Source organism: Nematocida homosporus (genome assembly GCF_024244095.1).
Source record: "Nematocida homosporus strain JUm1504 chromosome Unknown 4495, whole genome shotgun sequence".
In the NCBI taxonomy this organism is placed as follows: Eukaryota; Fungi; Microsporidia; genus Nematocida; species Nematocida homosporus.
This window is the reverse complement of record NW_026250545.1, coordinates 1-715: the sequence shown is the minus strand read 5'-3', so window position 1 is coordinate 715 and position 715 is coordinate 1. Positions and strand designations below refer to the sequence as shown.

At 42.0% G+C, this 715-nt stretch overlaps 1 protein-coding gene across 1 annotated transcript; it reads right to left on the bottom strand.

The window, feature by feature from the left end:
* Nucleotides 1-313: 313 nt before the first annotated feature.
* Nucleotides 314-715, bottom strand: NEHOM01_2528 (uncharacterized protein; the record flags this gene model as incomplete). The annotated part of the gene is made up of 1 exon (XM_051491404.1): nt 314-715. A coding segment is annotated over one exon (402 nt), but the record flags the coding sequence as incomplete, so codon positions are not given.

The window sequence follows — 715 nt, the reverse complement described above, 5'->3', positions numbered from 1 at the left end:
CGATTAAGTTGGTATTTGCTGGTAGAGTTAGAATACGTGTTCTCTGCTTGTATCAATTTAAGTGCCATTTTGTGGCCTTCACTAATCCTACACCATGCCCATCTACTAGTATTAAGTTGAGTTAGGTTAAGTTAGGTTGAGGTGGTGTTAGGTTGAGTTGTGTTAAGGTAGTATTGGAGATTTCGAAGCAGCAGAGACAGAAAGTAATAAAGAGATGCTTTATTGAGGCAGTATAACAACTACTAGTTTAAAATATACACAGACATACTACTAATACCCGCTAAACACCACATCAATCCCAACCCAACCCAACTCAACCTAATAGATAGTCAGTGCTCTGCTCAGATAGACTTTTCTTTAACCCCAATAATACTAACGCCTTGCTTTTATTGGGTGCGCGCTTTTTGCACTTGGGACACCTGACACCCATGGTTATAACGGTTTGTTGTGCGAAGCCCATATACTGCTCTCGTAAGATCATACAGACCCGCCTTATTGGCGCATGGTTCTCTTTGAGATGCGCGGCTTTGATGAGGCTCTTTAGTCTCTCTGTCTCATCATCCCCGACTACTTCTAGTAGTGTCTTGTTTTCTTGCGTTGGTATTACGTAGTATAACTGGCTGTTCCGGATCACAAACCTGCATACTTTCTTTTGGAACCGATACCATTGGGTTTCTGATAGACCGGCTGGTCTACTCGTATCTCCTTGTATATA